Source organism: Corvus kubaryi, unplaced genomic scaffold (assembly GCF_017639235.1).
Source record: "Corvus kubaryi isolate FWS band 111438036 unplaced genomic scaffold, C.kubaryi_AGA036_p1.0 split3-73, whole genome shotgun sequence".
NCBI lineage: Eukaryota > Metazoa > Chordata > Aves > Passeriformes > Corvidae > Corvus > Corvus kubaryi.
In genome coordinates this window covers 36,846,345-36,863,841 of record NW_024582091.1, presented here as the reverse complement: position 1 = coordinate 36,863,841, position 17,497 = coordinate 36,846,345, and the positions used below count along the sequence as shown (strand labels likewise).

General features: G+C 40.7%; 2 protein-coding genes across 3 annotated transcripts in view; both read left to right on the top strand.

The window, feature by feature from the left end:
• HBS1L (HBS1 like translational GTPase) overlaps positions 1 to 2,788 on the top strand; it is a 59,618-nt gene extending 56,830 nt beyond the window's left edge. For both annotated transcript variants that reach the window (XM_042016132.1, XM_042016134.1), the window contains 3 exons: positions 33 to 133; positions 1,027 to 1,171; positions 2,124 to 2,788. In XM_042016132.1, the coding sequence (XP_041872066.1) occupies positions 33 to 133; positions 1,027 to 1,171; positions 2,124 to 2,135 (258 nt within the window). In that variant the 3' untranslated portion in view covers positions 2,136 to 2,788. The remainder of the gene's footprint in view (positions 1 to 32; positions 134 to 1,026; positions 1,172 to 2,123) is intronic.
• A 2,365-nt stretch (positions 2,789 to 5,153) lies between these two features.
• On the top strand, positions 5,154 to 16,939 carry ALDH8A1 (aldehyde dehydrogenase 8 family member A1). The gene is made up of 7 exons (XM_042016135.1): positions 5,154 to 5,353; positions 9,931 to 10,078; positions 10,451 to 10,606; positions 12,353 to 12,502; positions 13,156 to 13,412; positions 14,223 to 14,384; positions 15,793 to 16,939. Exons 1-7 carry the CDS (start codon positions 5,216 to 5,218, stop codon positions 16,243 to 16,245), a joined length of 1,464 nt encoding a protein of 487 aa, XP_041872069.1. The 5' UTR covers positions 5,154 to 5,215; the 3' UTR covers positions 16,246 to 16,939.
• Positions 16,940 to 17,497: the final 558 nt, after the last annotated feature.

The following is a 17,497-nucleotide window of genomic DNA, read 5'->3' as shown; positions in this document are numbered from 1 at the left end:
GGATGTTTAATAACTGCAAAAAATGTTTTCAGGTGCTTTTACACTATCAAACAGTAAGTGAACCTGCTACTATTACAAGGCTGTTGAGTGTCCTGCACAAAAGCACTGGTGAAGTGACAAAGAAAAAACCTAAGTAAGTGTTTTGAATAGTTAATAATTACTCAAGAAATGGGTTGACTTTTAATACACAGTATGTCAAACAGGTTCTACTATGAATCAGTTGTATGTTATAAGAATATGCTTTTATTGTTTTAGTTGGTTTCGTGTTTGGATTTCAACGTGCTTTGCAAAGTGAAGAACCTCCTGCCCACTTGATAAATGTGGAGCACCTGAGAAGTGCAATGACTTAGGCCCAAGGTCACTTGCAGAATTAGGAATGAATCCTAGATCAGCAGCCCTTCACTTAAAGGGTTTTTTTTCTCTCTTTTTCTTTTTCAGTATTTCTTTTTTTAATGTCAAAGTATGGGATCCTTGCATAATTCTGGAGGTGGCTAAATGTCTAAAATATACGTGACTAGACAGCGTGTCAGTGCAAAAGAAATTTAATGAGTCTTCCCACAGAACTACAATATCATCCCTCTAGTTATTTAAAGCTGTATTTGGGTAGAAATGCTGTTTTATACATACAACATTTTCAGAATAATCCTTTTCCAGAAATTGCATAGCTGAAACTGTTGCAGACTTCTACAAAGCAATGAATTGGTTTTTTATTCGTGGGGTTTGAAACAAGACTTGATTTCCACTTGACATGAAAAAACAGGTGTTAATGAGATAATTAGCTTCAAAACAATTTGTTAAATGCTGTGGTGAATGCCAAGAAGTTTTTGAAGAAAACTCAGATGCCTTATTAAAATGTACTCCAGGCAAATGAGTTTTCAGTCTCATGGTTTGGATTATACTTGAAATCAAGCTTGATAACTATACTTTGGGCCTTTTAAGATGATTTTTTTCCATTTATTCAGTGTTGTTTTATTCATTTATCCATGCATCTATTTCTAATAGAGTTTTCTGCTTTTTTACCTGCAGGTTCTTGGCTAAAGGACAGAATGCTCTAATAGAACTACAAACTCAAAGACCTGTTGCTTTAGAGTTGTACAAAGATTTTAAAGAGCTGGGGAGGTTTATGTTACGCTACAGTGGTTCCACTATTGCTGCAGGAGTTGTTACAGAGGTATGGCATTTTTGTAATAGACTTTCTATACCGTAGAGGAACAACGATATGGTTAAGTCTTGTTTTACACCCTCTAGCCCAAAAAGCGAATTATTTCTGCTAAAAAAGAGACAGTGCTTCAGCAAGATGTGAGGAAAACTTGTCATGACTCCATTTAATTTATTCGGAGTAAAAATTACTCTATTTAGAATTTCCCCTCTTCCCCCTTGAGTTAACATCAATCTTTTTGAAATCTGCCTGTATAAATGTACTGGAAGCAGTTTGTAAATAAGACGTGTTGGCCATTTTTACTGTGTCTAGGTTGGGTCCAGTATCTTTTTCTGTTAAAATTAAAAACTATTGTACATTTGATTCTTACTTATGCTAAAAACATTTTCTGATCCTGTGTGAGATGAAGCAAAGACTGTGGGGCTAAACATAAATGTTTTGTTTTCTACTGGAAGCAAAAAATATGAATGTCTCTCTATCTGTCCCTTTAAAAAGTCTTCCCGTGATTTAGACACATTAACCAAGTCCTAGTACTGAGAACTAAAGGCTGAGTCATTTAATGTCAAAACTTAGAGCACGAACATTTCTGGTTTCTCCATCCATGCATAGGAATGATGTGCTAGGTCAGCCAGAGGCATTATGGATCTGTCTGGTCTTAAATAAGATCCAGAAATAGGATGGATTGCACCCATTTTTCATTAAATTTAGGTTGAGGTGACTGGAGTTCTATTTAGATCTGCTATGTTTAGATCTAGACTAATGTTTGTAGAATTGGGACTAAATAAACTCTTTGATTTGTTATTTGGGAATTGCTACTTTAGTATCTGTCGTCTTGTTCTGAGAATTTAAGCGGAAAAGGAATTATTTTTTCCACAACTACATAATACTGAAAAACGCTGTGATCATTTTACACTTAGTACTTAATTTTTCACCATAAGGTTTTTTCCATTTACTTGTATTTTAGATTAAAGAATGACAGCGGTGACAGAATTTCCACCGTCCAAGCAAAACTCAATCAGATATCCAAACTTCTGTTTAAGAATCCAATTATTTCAGTTGAAGGAACAAGTGCAATTAATTGGGGAGAAGATGGTGGTGACAAAAGTCAAATTGTGTGAGACATCTGGGGATCCCTTCATCAGTCTCTCCTGGTGCAGAACAAGATGCCAACTGACAAGGAACTGCAAGTGTTGCACTTCTTATCTCAAGAATCTCATATGTTTATCCATGTGGAATTTAGCCCTTAGAGAAGTTGATGGAAAAATATTAGAAAGTTGAATTAGAGAAAAAGATGATGAATTATCATGAAACAAACTCCTTACTTCCAGACATAAATTGTTTACATATTTTCTTTGGTTGCTTTTTTGCTGCACATTAATTCAGTAAAGTAACTTTATTGGTCTAATATATTTTTAGTTTTGAGTTGAATGCGTATTCAGGGAAAAAAAGAGAACTATTTACCTTGTTTTCAAGAGAACAGCATGTAGTATTATCATGGGATTGTTTTCCCTTTCCCAAAATTTATTTAAAAAAAAGAAATTTTCTTTTGCTGTGTAGTGGAAGCTGTGCCAACTTTGGCTAATTTTATTTTTTAAACAGTAAGAATAATAAAATTAATTTGTCTGAGCATTTTTGTCTCCTTCATCTTTTTTATTTAAACACTCCTAAATTGTGTTAAATTATTCTTCACTTACCGTAACTGAGACGTTTCAGAGTAAACTTATGAGTTAAAATGCGAAACTGGCATCCAATTTGGCTTTCTGAAGAAATAATTTCAGTTTTTCTCATGTAACTCAGTGCAGCCACTGTGCATACACCTCTTTCATCCAGATTTAGTGCTCTTTTGAACAAAGGCTGACAGTTTAATCTTGTGGTATCTGCTAAAGCCAAATTGTGCTGACTTACTCCTGTAACTCCTTCCTGCTTTTCAGTAATGGGGCAAATGAAGTCTCCCAGCTGAAAGGAGGATCCTTCTGCCTCCTCCAGCTCAGAACAGACACACTTTACTACAACTTGGAAGTTTTTTTTTTTGGGTAGGAATTTTGAGAGGATGTCAGATATTTCAGGACCTGCATATGAGTGCAGAGTGGAGACAATTCACCTTTGCCCAGAGTTAGTAGTGAGGGACAGGAACTGAAGCAGTTGCTCCAGAGCGTTGGTTGCTGTGGTTAACCAAAGGAAAGCTGTGTCCAGAGTTGTGAAGAACACAAAAATGCTGTTTGTTATTTAGTTCACAGTCCTTCATGGTCTGTACCTACTCTTCCCACGTGATTTTTTTTTGTAGATAACTTTTTTTGCACTTAGGTGTTTTAGCCCCAATTCAGCAGCTACCTGCACTTGACTACATAGATGAATTGTATTGTTGACTGCATGGATATTTGTAGAAGTATCAGCAATGCTTTATGTAGAAATGACTTCTGTAAAATCTTACGAATCTGAAACACCTGAAAACTGTTACTGCCAAAACTGAAGCTATGAATTACCACTATTTGTTATGTCTTTTTATAGACCAAAAATTGCACTTAAATATTTATCAGTTTCAACATGCCACTGTGAAGGTTTTGGTGCCCTTGTTGGATTCCAGAGATTTATACTGCCAAGCTCCTGCATTGAACGTGTTCCACTTGAGCTTGCCTTCAAACTTTGAAAGTGTTTAGGTTGCTCTTAAGTCAGGGGACAGTTGCAGTCTTCAGTTTTAAGACTTGCATTAAGTTCCTTACTGTTTATGGACAAGGAAGTGTGATACAGGGTGAACCTCTGATAACTCTTCTCACACATGGTTGCATTAAATTTTGAGGCTCACTCTTCTGTGATAACAGAAAAGCTACTGCATGTTTTCCCAGTTTGCATCTTGGGAGAAGCATGGTATTACTTAATCCAGTTTCAACTTGACTGCACTACCTTTCAACACAGATTTGAACTCTGCCCGGAGGTGCTGCTTGGTTGAAGCATAAATGATTTGTTGTTGTGCAATAGAAGCATATAACCTTTCTTCAGTCAAAATATTATTGCATGTTAATCCACGTGAAACTTGATGGCTTGGCAGTGGTCTAGGATGCAAAACCTTCCTGAACTGCTGATTGAGATACTAACAATCTCCTGATGAGAACATACTGCTCTCTGGGTGTAGTGCTTTTAATATCTCTGGAGAGCAAGGAGGTGGCATGCAATCAATCTTAAAGCAATTTGATAATCCTAAGCATTGTCTTGGAGAAAATGTCTTTTACACAGCTCTTACCAGGCAGTTTAGGTTCTTGGGAAGCTAATGAAAAAACTAATTTTGTGTAACAGGCTTCTCTGTAGTAAGGTGGCTTCCACTGGAATATCTATGGAAAGGAAAGCATGAAAGCCAGTGTCTTGCTTTTTTTGTGGGAAAAAAAAGAGATTATTTTCTGACAACGTGTAATAGTGTACGAGGTACGATTGTGCTTCTCAGCTGTTTGAATTTAGGGGTCACTCAGCTGTTTGTATTGTTTGATGTTTGGGGATATCGGTGGAAGAGTTTCTTAGTGCTTAAAATCTTTTGGTTTGGTAGGTGCATTGGTTTTGGGGATAGAAGGAAAAGTATTGAGGATGACAAAACAGTGAACATGAGCTGCAGACATGCTGGTCTTAAGTGTCTTTTCTTGTGTCTGCTGACACTTAGAAGCAGGTTCCTGGCTAGGTGTTTGAGTGTTGAATTATTTTGTTTAGTTGTTGCAAAATGTCTACAAACTGTAACTTGAAAAACTGTTACAGGTAGAAATTCCCTTGTCATACTCTTCTTTTTATCTTTTTTTCAGTACTTTATTTCTTATAGACAGAGAAAAGCTGGTTTCCAGCAACTGTGCTGTTCTTCCCTCCTTGCTTTGACTCCTAGAAAAGAACCAAGTGTCACAGAAATACTAATTTTTCCCCTTTCCTGCTGTTGTTGGTCAGGGTTTGTTCCCACTTGTAAGTGGTGCAGGGAAGAGGGAGGGGGAGGAGTTCGGACTCGCTGTGCAAATACATACAGACATACTAATCTAAATTGATGCCTCACTGAAAAAGAATCACAGATGAAGCAAGCAGCCAACGATGGCTCACCCACAGGCTCTCTTAGTGCTGGAAAACTTCATTGGTGGCAAATTTGTTCCTTGTTCCTCCTACATAGACTCCTATAATCCATCCACCGGAGATGTCTATTGCAGGGTTCCAGACAGTGGCAAAGAAGAGGTGAGTACTATCCACGGGTACAAAGGAGTGAAAAATGTTAAATGCATGTAACAATAACCTTTTGGTGAGAGAAGCTGAAGGTGAGAGAACAGAAAAATGATGACTTCAATGCTTAAACAAGTAACTTCTTGATTATATTGTAGTATTGTGTAATCCACAGCTGCAGCAGCAAATGCTGTCATTTTTTTCATTTTGCTATTAGAAAGTTACGGTCTGGATTCTAAGCTGGTGTGAATCAACAAAGCTTCAGTAACTTGCATGGAGCTTCTTCAGCTCACATGGTGGGAGATGCCTTGTGCATAAGTTAACAATAACACCCAGACAGGCTGTAAATATAAACAATCTATAAGTGAGAAGAGTGTTTGTTGATCTTTTCTGTAAATAAATTTAGAGGCACCATATGCAACTAAATGTGTTCTTCCTTAGTGTCTTGATGATCTGCAGTTTTCATTTAAAAGGATTTTTGGCTTGGTGTCTCTTCTCTGAAGATGGTAAAGAGCTTTCAGACCTCTCTGGTTTTGAGATTAGCAGTTGGATATTCAGTGGCTGTAATGAAGTGGCTGTGATAAGTGCATTTCCTTACAACATACCCTGCATCCATAGGATTTTCCTGGTCTTGTGCTCTCTACTGGGGTGAATGTTTCCTGGAACTTTGTACATATTCAGGTGTGGATGGGCAATGACATTCATCAAGGGTGCTGCAGTTTCATTGATACTACTTTATAGGGGGCCTACAAGTCTATGTCCAAAATAGTATTTCGGACTTACTGAAGGGGGGAAGTGACTGTACAAGCTTGGATAGCACAGAGGGCTTGGAAAATATTGTCAAATACTGACAGCACTTTCAAAATGTATTTTTAAACAAACTACTACTGTGTGTAGCTGATCCCTTCACTTGCATTTCAGCCTTATTGACATCCTTTCTCTTTGCTTCTCTCTGCAGAAACCTTTGCACTGTAATTTCAACTGGGTAAATATTTGTTAGATGCTGATGACCAAGGGTTAAAGAGTAACAGGTTGGGTTTGTTGGAATACATCTGTGTAAGTTCATTTCTCTCTTAATTCTGCCTGAAAAGAATGCTGTTTTATGTGCAGGTGCAAATCTTCCTGTCCAATCTTTCGCAAAATTGTTAAAACCAGAGAGATTCGAGAATGCCAGAGGCTGCTGGTTACTCTAGAGATCCAGTTCAAGCATCCTAAGAGTAATGGCTTGTCTCTTTTCAGCTTTCTGAGTCAGTGCTTGTGTGTAGCAATGGGAACCCAGTTTAAAGACTTGCAGATTTGGTGAGTGCTTTAGTCGTGCCTTTAGACACCTGTACACAAAGGTTGGGCTCTGCAGAGCTGGCATCCGCTGGTGACTGATGGAATATGCTGAAGAAAATGCAGTCACATACTACTTGAGGTTATCTAGAGATATCAAAGTAAGCATCTGACCTGAGTTCAACAAAGGGCTCAGGATGCTGGTTTCTAGCAAGGCTCAACGTCCAGTTGCATATCTTCTTGGTTAATTTTAGTGGGAAGTTAGAAGGTGACACAAGGGGAGACAGTGAGTCTGTTGCTGACCCTGGAGTTTAACACCAGGTCAGCTGCTGTGGCCATTTTCAGCCACCTTCTGCCAAAAATGCCAAATGTATTTTTTTTCTAGGGGTTAGTTTGTTCCCCAGCTAGATGTCTTAAATTCTAAATAGCAGTACCACAGCAAGCTGAGTAGGTGCCCTGTATCTCCAAAAGACAGGCTGATGAGGACTAATTAGTGCTGACAAATACCTACTTTAAAAACACTTCTCTTTATGATGCCTTTTCCTGGTCTTAAAATCAAGAGTCATACACGGTTAGAAGGGGAAAAGGGATTTTACCTTGGTATTTATTTTAAGGATCCTTAGGTGCACACGTCCAGGTCAAATGCATCGAGATGCACCCCGCCGAGTCTATCTCTGTGTCCGCCTCCCCCCCCCCCCAACATTGGGTATAACATTATAGGTTTTACTAATTAGCATATCTATCAAAGATTCCCCAATGAGATGTTCAAGTGAGCCCCCCCTCCCCAAGGAACCTTCCCCTGGATGGTTCTATCTTAGTTTACAGAATCTGTTCTGGAGAGGACCTTGGGGTCTGGGACACACTGATCCCTAGCTACGAAGCTTCTAAAATGTTTAGTCTCTTAGCTTGACAAACAAATCCAAGAATGTAGGCAAAAAGCACTAAGAATACAGAAGTTGTAAAAAGGTATAACAGGGGTATAAAAGAAAAGGCAAAAATCTTCATGGCATCATTTAAAGAACCTGTCTCCTGCACATCATCCCCTGCAAAAGCAAACATCATGTCCTGAGGGCAGTTCAGTTTGGGGTATTTTGATAGCAATCTTTTACGATGGGTCTGGATTGTGTGTTGTTTCTCTGTGTCTGTCTTGTGCAGAAGAGGAAAGCAGAAGGAAGTGTTTCAGACACATGAGTTCATAGTTGAATTCTTATGCGTGTTTTCTTTGTGGCTTGACTTTCTTTGCTGCTTTTTGCTAGTCAAACTAAGTAACTGTTTAACCTTTGTGTGCTCTCTTACTTCTCTACAAATCTCCTTTTTTCCTCTTACTTTTTTTTAGATGAATCTACTGCCACTTAATTCCTTCCTCTGCTAGTTTTCTCTTGTGCCGTCTGTGAAAAAGCAACGTTTTTGTCCTTTTAAACCCACTGAAGGGTTAAAAATGCAGACAGTCTTGACTATCTCCTTTCCTGGGAGCACCTGGTGGAAAAGGCCACAGAGGAGAGGACAGATGAGCAGCATCAGCACCACAGGACGGGAGGGTGGAAGTACAAGTTAATTAGTGAAGGTGGTATGGTTTCACAGGGGGTGAACCTTTTCAGGGTAGCGTGGCATCTGCACTGGACTCACTCAGGAAGCTGCAGTTCCCCTTTCCCAGGCCTGGTTTGGTCCTGCTTCAGCTGTTCAGTGGCTGACAGCCTGTTGCCATTGGCACTTGAGCAGGAGGTTGTCGAACTACAGTCAAAAGAGAAGAGTCTGGGTTTCTGAGCATGGCCAGTGATCCATGTGACCCTCTGCATGTTGGTTTATTTCCCACCTTGCCATCTGTACTGGTGTTGTTCTGGCTTTCAAACTCTGGGCCTTAGTTTTACAGGGTCCATAGATTCTGATGTGTGTGGGAGGGGGAAGGAGAAGGGGTAGATAGATTTTATCTTTTTGCTTGCTTGAACTTTTGTGTCATTAGTAAAACATCTTTGGAGTATCTGTAAATTATTTTGTGATGGTTTTTATACGACCCGTCACAATCTGAAGGAACAAATTCTGAACTCAGTTTTGTGGAATTGGTGGAAAGGAGCCTTCAGTGACTTCATGGGAGCCAGCAATGTAGCAACATTCAGAGAGGTCATAATGGTCTGATTAATATTACATCAGCATCCTCCTAGTTATTGATTTTGGCAGATTTCCAAAACTGAAGAAATTCTATGAGCAAAATTTTGGGAAATCAGCTAAGACAGCTTTGACTAAATCACCACTTGGATGCATATATTGGACATTGGGAGTATTGAATAAGTGATACATAGGAAGCAAAAGTTGGGAAATAGGGCAGTTAATTAAAATATGGAAGGATATTGATGACCATCTTTAGTTAGCGTGAGACTGGTAAACCTGAAGAAGGAACTGCTTATAAATCAACAGATGGCAGAGGCAGGTAACTTCCATTTAAGACTCCCGAGGAAATGATTGATAGGAGAGAAAGCCTTCTTCTGAATTTTAATCCTTTGAAGACGGGTCTACTTTAGAAAAGTGCTGGTAATCTGCCACTGTTCAGAAATGTCAGGCTGAAGGACATGCAGCAGTCACGTACATCTCAAGCAAAATACTGATAAGAGTGATGTGCATATGTATAAATGCATGTAATGATGCTTATTTGTAGGCTTCCTTAGGTGTCTGATGAGAGAACTGACTAAATCCCGAGTTTAGAAAGGAACTTTTCTTTTCCTGTGAGGGCATTAATGAGTTTCTAGCTGTGATCAGGTAAGATAAAATTTTTCTCTGAGTGTCCATTCCCTAAATATATTCTTAGTCCTTGCTTGAACCAAATGGTGAAAATCAAGAGCTAGCAGACCATCCAGTCCATTTCTTCCCCAGCCCCTTACTTTCATCATTGCCTGGTGTGGCTGAAGTCCTGTGTTGCAAGGGTTGTGTGTGTTTAGACTGAAGCTGCATTTGCTCTGGGGAGATTGTTGCTCTTTCCTCCATGAGAAACAAGATTCTTTTCTGTTTTGGCCAGTGGTGCTTGCTGGTGCCAGTTGATCAGTCCAGCATTTCTTCCAGGCCTGGATGGTGGCCCACAAGTTGCTGTAATTTGGAGAAAAGCAAGAGTTCCAGTGGAAGTTTCTTTTCTAGATATTCTGTTTCAACAACACTTCTTGAGTTATGGGATAGTGTCTTGATGACAATGGAGAAGCTCTAAGGAGTTGTCATCTTCCCAGCAATGTCAACTGGATTATTAGTCTCTAAACTATGAATTAATCTGCTGAGTGCTTGATATTTTCTTAAGCCTTTCATTAGCATTCACCATCCCTCTTTTGCTTTTTTAGGTGGAAGCTGCTGTCAAAGCTGCCAAGGATGCCTTCCCAGTTTGGTCCTCAAAAAGTCCATCGGAAAGATCTCAGATCCTGAACAAATTGGCAGACCTGATTGAACGTGACCTGGAAGCATTTGCACAAGCAGAGTCAAAAGATCAGGGTAAAAACTGGAACTGTTAATCTCAAATATAGTGTGCCTTGCTGAATATTGAAATGGAGGATTTGGATGAAATTTTTAGTGTGATATGAACTGTTGGAGCAAATTGATGTGCGAGAACTTTGAGGATATTTTGTACTAGGGATTCCTGGGGCATTCTTGCTTTTCAGAATTGCTGACTTTGACTTCAGTTGTCAGATATTTGGAATGCATTACTAGAGGGGAGCTGTTGTTGACTATGGTTGCAGTGTGCTGGGATTACTTGGGCACAGGACAAAAGACATTTCCCAAAACATACACAAATCAACTTTCAGAGCAGACTACAAAGCACTGTTTCTGTCCATGATGACAGCAGCATGTTTGGTTTTGTTTCAGGAAAAACTATTACGTTTGCCAGAACAGTGGACATCCCTCGGGCCGTGCACAACTTCCGTTTCTTCGCCTCTTCCATCCTTCATCATGTCACAGAGTGCACCGAGATGCCAACCGTGGGCTGTGTGCACTACACCTCGAGGGCACCTGTGGGAGTTGGTATGATGATCCTCACATGCTGAAAAGCTTGGCAGAATGTCTGCCTCAGTACGGGCTCAGCAAAGAAAAGATTTTTTTGAAAGCATTTATTGTCTCTGAGTTGTGTGCTAAACATGGGCTTGTCTGCCAAAGCATCAGCAACCTCATGTAAAATCAGTTATGCTACTTCATGGCAAAAAGAACGCATGTCTTAAAAAGCTTAGCTTATTGCTCTCACCTTCAAAATCTCGCTTGTGTTTTGTCTGTGTGTGTCTGTGGATGAGTATTACGGCTGTGGATCGGTGAGATGTGCAGAGAGCACTGAGCTGCTGCTGCTCCTGCGGGGAGAGTGGGATCCCCCTCTCCTTTGGGAAAGCAGGAGTAGTTTGCAGTGAGTCTGTGGCCCGAGTGCACGTGGGTGAATAAACCATTCTAGCTGGGGAATTGCAGAACTCGGCCACTAGATGCTGCTGCTGCTTCAGAAATAAAGTGGTTGTGCTGTGCTGACAAGTAACAGCGTGGCAATGATTTCATTATTAGGTTATGTTATATATATATATATATAACAAAAATAACATATTAAATATATATGAAAGCTCCACATTTACACTTGAATTACTTAAAACATAAAATCGGCTGACGTAGAGGACCTTTTAAAAAGTTTTCTTGAGCAGTGGAGGACATGACTTCTGGTAAAATTATTCTCATAAGGAAAAGTCCATCACTGCATCTACTCCATCAAACAGAAAGAAATCCTGTGGCTTTTGTGAGGAGTCACACCTGACAATTACAGGTTTTTTTTTCCATAATTTTCTATAAATATGTAAAGTGAAAATATTCCTAAAAGCAATTACTGAAAATAATTCTGGTCTCCCAGCAATTCATGGGAACAACAGTGATAAATACAGTGATAAATTTTGGCACTCATAAGTTAGACTAAAATTTGTCTGGAAGATGTGTACTATATGCTATACATAGTTTGTTTAATACTAAAATAAAAAAATAAAAAACAGCTTTAAAGAGCAAGAGAAAGCAGGAATGATCTGAGCTGGTACATTCAGCCTGGAGAAGAAAAAGCTCTTGGGAGACCTACAAGAGAGATGAAGAGGGACTTTTTACAAGGGCATGTAGTGATAGGACAAGGGGTAATGGCTTTAAACTGAAGGAGGGTAGGTTTAGATTAGATATTAGGAAGAAATTCTTTACTGTGAGGGTGGTGAGGCACTGGAACAAGTTGTCTGGAGAAATGGACAATGCCCCAACCCTGGCATTGTTCAAGGCCAGGTTGGATGGGGCTTTGAGCAACCTGGTCTAGTGAAAGGTGTCCCTTGGGGCTTGGAACCAGATGATCTTTAAAGACCCTCACAACCCAAAACATTCTATAATTACTTTCACTTGCTCTTTGCTAACACAAAGTATTACCACAGACCAGTTGTTGTAAATGATTGTTATGGCTAACCTTGCATTAATGTTCATAGGAAACACTAAAAAACTTCCTGAGAATATAAAATTCTGCCCTGAAGAAGCAGCAAAACTTACTCAGAGAGTTCAGCTGGTCAATTTTAGAATCATTTGTACAGATCTTTTAAGAAGCTATCTCCCTGTGAGAAATGCTGCAAATTTATTATTGTACAAGTTGTCTGGAAATAAAAGCCATGGCCAAATTCCCTTCATAAAACTGAATTGGTGTATAAGTGCTTGAGGTCAGAGAAATGAGTTTTGTATCCCAGCAGACTGACCTCCTGTCTTTGTGTTTTTGTTTTGTAGCTGGTTTAATCAGTCCTTGGAATTTGCCACTGTATTTGTTGACTTGGAAAATAGCTCCTGCCATTGCATGTGGAAATACTGTGGTTGCCAAGCCAAGTGAGATGACATCTGTCACAGCCTGGATGATGTGCAAGCTCTTGGAGAAAGCAGGTAAGTCCCATAGCACTCTAAGGAGGGGGAAAAGGGTGGAAATGCTTGTCTGTGCACCACTATTTTTTTTTTTGTTGTTGTTGCAGAAAGCAGAAGGTGCTCAAAGGCTTTGGGAAAGACTGCTGTAGCTGAATGTTGTACTGGAGAACAAAAAGCTTTCTCTGTCCTCATTCTACCCTATCTTCCCCACCCCAGCTATTGCCCATTTTTTTCCATTATCTTCTGATGAAAAGTTTTTGTGTACATCCTTTGCCCCTCCTGCACTCCACTTAAGGACGTCCTAAGTCTGGCGCAAGCAAAGGAGTCGTGAGAGCATAAAAGACTGAGAATCAGCTCTTGGTAACTGTGTGATGGCTGTATTTGGTGCACTATTGATTAAAACTGGGAGGACAGTTGCTTTTTCCCTGAACGACTGAACACCATATCTCTGATGATGCATGTCAGACAAGCTTGATTAATTAGTGGAATTGGTTTTATCATTTAACCCATGAACCCCAGACCTGTTTAACAGCATGGATTTCAGCTACTACTGAAGTTAAGGGTCAGTATTTGTCACCCTCGAGCTGCTGGTTACTTTCTAACAAAACACAGGGAAGTGACCCCCTCCGAATGACAGGAAGGGTCCGATGACTGTGTGCCTTTGTTCCCATCAGGGGTGCCTCCGGGGGTGGTGAATGTCGTGTTTGGAACGGGTGCCAAGGCAGGAGAGGCCCTGGTGTGCCACCCCGACGTGCCTCTGATCTCCTTCACGGGCAGCACGCTGACGGCCCAGCGGATCACGGAGAGAAGTGCTCCACACTGCAAGCGGCTCTCGCTGGAGCTGGGCGGCAAAAACCCCGCCATCGTCTTCGATGATGCTGACTTGAGCCAGTGCATCCCCACCACCGTGAGGTCCAGCTTTGCCAACCAGGTGCGTCCCACCCCTGTAACACATAAACCCCGCTGGCAGCAGGAGGGGCGTGTGCCTGAGGGTTTGTGTGCATGGGTGCATCTGCTTTTGGATCTGAACCTCAAATTGTCAAGGTCTGTTTCAAGACCGTGTGTGAGAAAATCCTAAGTAGAAAAATACAAAAACGGTTTCATTATTCCACAAGGAGGGAAACAAAGTAATAAAAGGCTCTTTTTCGTGCTCTCCATCAGAAGATAATGAGGTGCTATTACTCGTGTCAAAGTAGATACATTTCTTACCTCTCAGGGAAGCAGCTGCTTTAAGACCCGCTGTGCAAGTAAGTGGGAAGCCTGCTGATTTGCTGGAATTCAGTTAGGGGACTTCCCCCAAAATTTTACCAGCATTGTTCTTCCCTCATCACTACCTGCGGGAGAGAACACCAAAGCCAGGAAATTGTATCTGGGCAAACGTTTAGAAAAATAGCTTGGTATCAGAGGGAGATTATCAGGAAATGAAGAGAGAGATCATTCAGAGTTGGAAATCATAATTCCCATTAAAAAATGTTGGAGAAGAAAAATATATAATCAATGAAAAACCTAGTTTATTTATGGTAGTGATTGCATGATCCTGATACTGTTTTGCCTTTTCCATCACTTTTCCTTTTTTATCTGGAAAAAAAATCCCACTTTGCAGTGCTGGTTAATGTAGTTTGCATTCCTGAGGTTGCAGAGACACAAGTGATCTGGGTTGTAATTCCTAGTACATAGCAATAGTGCAATGTAATATGAACCAATATTGCTGATTTCTTGTTGGTTTCTTTCTTTTTGGTAGGGTGAGATCTGTCTTTGTACCTCCAGGATCTTTGTTCAGAGGGCAATATACAGTGAGTTTTTGAAGAGGTTTGTGGCAGAGGCCAAGAAGTGGAAGACTGGGAATCCCTCAGATCCTACAGTCGACGTGGGAGCACTAATAAGTAAAGAGCATCTAGAAAAGGTGATGTTACATGGACTTTTTGTGATTTCATGTCATCTTTTAGAGGGCAACAAAAGGTAGTGTCAGGAGTATACGGGAAAGGATCATGTCAGCTCTAGGATTAGCTCTGAGGGACGGTAACTCAAAGCTATTGTAAGGCATCTTTTTAATGAGGTTTCTGTTGCCTGTGGCCTGGGATCATGTAATTACTCTGAAAAAATCAAACTCCCTGGAGAAAATAACTTAAAATGACAAAATAATATTTCCTCCTGTTTGAATGGAATAATTCTAATGGTTTCTAAGTCCTAAATTTATTCTCACAAATCTCAGAGTTCAACAACATTTTCTTGGATTTTAATAGTCTATTTGCTAGGATCACTTATTTGCCTAATTCGTTATTTCACAAGGTAAAAGTCTTATTTTTATATCACTCTGGCAAATTCTGGGTGTACAAAACACAATTCCCTAGAACTGCTTGCAGGAATTTGTAATGGTCTGTGTGTGGAGAGCAGCTGGTACACAGTTAGATACAGTCTGCTTTAGTGGCTTATATGAAATGAATGCTGTGGTGTCAGAGTTCAGGGAGAGCAAATGCTCATATCCCAGAACTCTGACGCAAGAGGCAGACTGAAAAACCACAGTGTGAGAGAAAGCCAGACCTTTGATGTGCTTCCTGATGCCTCAGCAGGTTCTCCACATTCTCCTGTTCTGCAGTAGAGCGGTAGAAATACCCACTTCCTGAGGTCCTTAGTCTGTAGCACCACAGAGAACTTCCAAGTGTAACCTACTATGGTGGCTAAAAGAGGAAAAAGATAAGGAAACCTGTGGTATATCTGTGGTCTTTCTGTAAGGAGAGAAACCAGGCAACGACTGCAGAACAGCAGAAGCAGATCAACAGTACGTCCTACATGTTCAAGGTAGCAAGCTTATGCTAGCAGCAGCCATGGAAACATCTTTAATTATTTATTGATGAGATTTTCTGTAGCATTCATGGCTTCATCATCCTAGTGGCATGTAAACATTTAAAAAGCCTTGCCTGTGAGGCAGGAAAATCCCTTGGAGTAAATGAGTGAACCGTGGCATGGGATATATGGCAAACTGCCCAGGCTCCTGGGAGAGGGGAGGGAGTCTCTGGGACCACTTGTGTTTTCACCAAGGGCCCTACTCTTTTGACAATACTTAGTGGGAAGGGCCAGCAGTGTTGCCTGCTAGGCTAGTAAGTGTTAGGAAAGAGAAAACCATTGTTTTTTCAGCAAGAAATACACAGCTTTGCATACAAAGAAACACAGCAACAAAAGTTAGGGAATGCTGCCCTCTGTTGTAAGAGGGCAGCATGTGCCAACTGGAGACATTTGGGGGCTCCTGCTGATGTGTGAACCCTCTGGATTTGGTGTCCTTTAGCAGTGATGTTTTTCTGCTGCTTCCCCAGGTAAGGAACTATGTGAAGAAAGCCCAGGCTGAAGGCGCCAGAGTCCTCTGTGGAGAGGGAGTGGATCCTTTGGCCCTCCCACCTGGCAACCAGAAAGGCTATTTCATGTTGCCCACAGTTATTGCTGAAGTCAAGGATGAATCTTGTTGCATGCAAGAAGAGATTTTTGGTCCTGTGACATGTGTGGTAGCATTTGATACAGAAGAAGAGGTGATCAAAAGAGCCAACGGTGTGAAATATGGCTTGGCAGCCACGGTGTGGTCTGGCAACGTGGGACGTGTTCACAGGGTGGCACACAGGCTGCAGTCTGGATTGGTGTGGACCAACTGCTGGCTTGTGAGAGACCTGAACTTGCCATTTGGTGGGATGAAAGCCTCAGGCATAGGCAGGGAGGGAGCAAAGGATTCCTACGAGTTCTTCACTGAGGTCAAGACCATCACAATAAAGCACTGACATATATCAACAGAAGTATTTCAGAGTGAAATAAATGACAGCAATTTGAGTTATCAAAAATGGCTCCTTAGAACACAGGCTACTATTGTGGCCATTCCTTCTTGATCTTTGGTCAAGTAATATCAGTGACAGCTGAAAATGATCATCCCAAATACTAATGTTAAAGGCAGTTTTTCATGAGGTTGGATTAGAAGATCAGTGTGGACTCCACAATCAACCCATCCCAAGCCAGATCAGCCCATCCCAACCCATCTGTCTTACAGATCCTAAATCTTTTTGATATTCCTGTCTCAAAAATCTGTCCCTCTAAGGCAGATTGGAGAAAGAGTAATATATGATGGTAGCTCTGGTTGGTGAATTACCTTCAGGGAGAAAGCAGCAAGCACGTGGTGAGGCTGATATTATAAAGGGGCATCAGCTCTATTTCACTCTGAACGGTGTGAAAATCCATCCATATTGCACTTCACTGATATCAGACAAGGATTGATACTATACTACACTGAAAGCCTGAGGAACTACTTTTAACCTACTAAGTGGTTTTCAACCACGGGGTCATGACATTCTCATGATATTCACAGAGACAATAAATGTTTTAATTATAAACTTCTTTATAGTAGGGAGCTGAATGATCCTAATACCTGTTCTCTAACAAGTATTATCTAATTTTTGAAATTAAAGCCTTTTGTCACTTTGAGACCTCAGTGATGGTGGTTTTTACATCCCTGCACAAAAATATGGCTGCATCACAGACAACATCACTCTACATTAATAAAACCTAGAATTTCCTCCGAAGAGAACTAACTGTTGGAAATGTTTGTCACCAAAATGTAAAACCTCTTCCAACTCTTCCTCATTTGTTAGCAGAGATTTTTTTAATCAAATATCTCACTTACTTACTTGTTTCCTTTCAACAAAAAGAGAAATAGGGTTGGATGCACCTCAGCATCTCTGGATGCCACCTGGTTGCAGGGCAGACCTAGCAGCCAGGCTGGAATTGTGGGCATTTGGTGGAGTTGGTACAAGAACCTCCAGTTGAAGGCATGTTAGGGGAATACGTAAAAAATAGGCCTAGTGAATTGATGTATTTTGAAGAAGCATAAACATTTTGTTTTAGAAATGCCTAGGTCTATTCATGACCATGTGGTGGCAGCAGGACACCTGCTTTGGTGCTTTTTATCCCCTGTCACTCAGCTGGGAGGGGAATAAACAGCCATGCCAGTGCATGTTTCATTTTGCCAGGTTTTTTTTTTGG